Source organism: Wasmannia auropunctata, unplaced genomic scaffold (assembly GCF_000956235.1).
Source record: "Wasmannia auropunctata unplaced genomic scaffold, wasmannia.A_1.0 LD336058.1, whole genome shotgun sequence".
In the NCBI taxonomy this organism is placed as follows: Eukaryota; Metazoa; Arthropoda; class Insecta; order Hymenoptera; family Formicidae; genus Wasmannia; species Wasmannia auropunctata.
The window spans coordinates 433,443-435,269 of NW_012026832.1; the positions used below are offsets into that span (position 1 = coordinate 433,443).

At 32.2% G+C, this 1,827-nt stretch overlaps 1 protein-coding gene across 1 annotated transcript in view; it reads right to left on the minus strand.

Moving 5' to 3' along the window:
* Positions 1-1,163, minus strand: part of LOC105450665 — a 12,285-nt gene extending 11,122 nt beyond the window's left edge. Inside the window, exons 1-2 of the mRNA XM_011690611.1 lie at positions 885-1,163; positions 603-805 (exon numbers count right to left, since the gene is read on the minus strand). Coding sequence (XP_011688913.1) covers positions 603-805; positions 885-1,062 — 381 coding nt within the window. The 5' untranslated portion in view covers positions 1,063-1,163. The remainder of the gene's footprint in view (positions 1-602; positions 806-884) is intronic.
* Positions 1,164-1,827: the final 664 nt, after the last annotated feature.

A 1,827-nucleotide genomic window follows, 5' to 3' on the forward strand; every position in this document is an offset into this window, starting at 1 on the left:
TTATTATTACATTTAATAATAATTATCGAATAATACAAATTTAAAATCTAATTAAACTTATTTCAGTATTACAAAAAAGTAACGATAAAATAACGAATCGTTACTTTTCAAGTAACGGTAACGGTAACGCGTTACTTTTTAAAATCAGTAACGAGTAACGGCAACGAGTTACTTTTTACGAAAAATAATGGTAACGGTAACGCGTTACTTTTTTAAGGTAACGTTCCCAACTGTGTAAATATGTAAGTCATATATAATCGTAGGTCAACGCACAACATTTTATATAAACGTATGTCGTATCATTGTGGCATCAAAAACAATTGATACGACGTATGTTTACGTAAAATCAACATGCGTTGACCTACGACTACTATTTACATTTACGTGTTTTCTGTCGAAAACAGTTATGAGTATCTTTCTACGTCGACCCATAAATATAAATTCTCATTTCTAAATTTTCATTTCTCGAGGAGACTCAAAGCTTGCCGACTGCATCATATTCGAATACTATATTTATATAGTATTTGAATATAATGCAGTCGGCGAGCTTTGAGTCTCCTCGAGAAATGTTGCTATCTCATTTCAGGAAGCATCCTACTCACTTGCATGCAGCGGTTGTCTGCGCGCTCCGGGATTGTGCCTGAATATTCGTGCCCTGCAACTGCCAATGGATCTTTCTCCGGTGAATTAGTATCGTTTACCTGGCCAGCGGCATTATTGCTCTCGTGTTTCTCGAAGAGAGTTCTGCTAATTGTTTCAGCCACTCGTTTTTGCCAATTGATCTCTTGCAACTCATCTTCAGAGGCTGTAATAAAGTTAATAATGAACATAAATTAAACAAAATAAAAAAATATTAACGTGAAATTTGAAGTAAGCTCACTCACAAATAATTGACAAAATTTGTATATTTTCCATATTCGATGTTCCTTCCAGGCGCCAAGAAAACATTAAATTCGGCGTTACATCTTTATCAAACTGCGACGCATCGAAGTTTTCAATTTCGTTAACAGAAATATATTTGTGACATTTTAAACGTGGGATATAAATGTAAGCGTTCGCCATAATAAAGAGAGAAAACACTCGACGTGTACGACACAACTGTTGATTTTCGACTGCTGGCCACGACGGTTTGTAGCTTATTCTACAGCGTCGTCATAACGATTACGTCATATCTCTCCCTTCTCAGCACGGCACTACAACTACCCGCGCTACACATGTGTTATCTTAACGGCTGTCGAAAGGAATGTCAAACTTCAGGCTACGCCGTTTTTTTCTTTACCTGCTGACCCAAGAAAAACTCTTTGATGGATGTGTCATAAAATTCCAAAGATCGGTCAAATGAAAGCATCTCATACAACACAGAAAGTTGAAAAAACGTTGCTGAGACATTGCAATATTGAATGTTGTAGTAGGAATGCTTTTTCAACGTCGAAATTATGTTAAATTTTTTACATTAATTGTTAATGTTGTTGCAACGTTAAAATTACATAAAACTAATTATTATTTTTTTAAACAATTAATAAGAGACAATATATTGAAGAAAATAATATAATGTACAATATATATCTAATTTTTATTAAATAAAGAATTGTATTTTTTAATTGTATTATAAAATTTTAGATTTATGTTCAAAATATAAACAAGTAATTTGGTTAATTTTGTTAAAAGTAAACAAATTTACGTATATAGAAACTCATGCAATTTTAACTTAATCTCCCCATGAGGCTCATTTACAAATATTTAAATCTTTACAAATTGATGTTAATCATTTTGATTATCAATCATATGTTATTGTACATATGTTAACATTTATAGAAGGATATATCT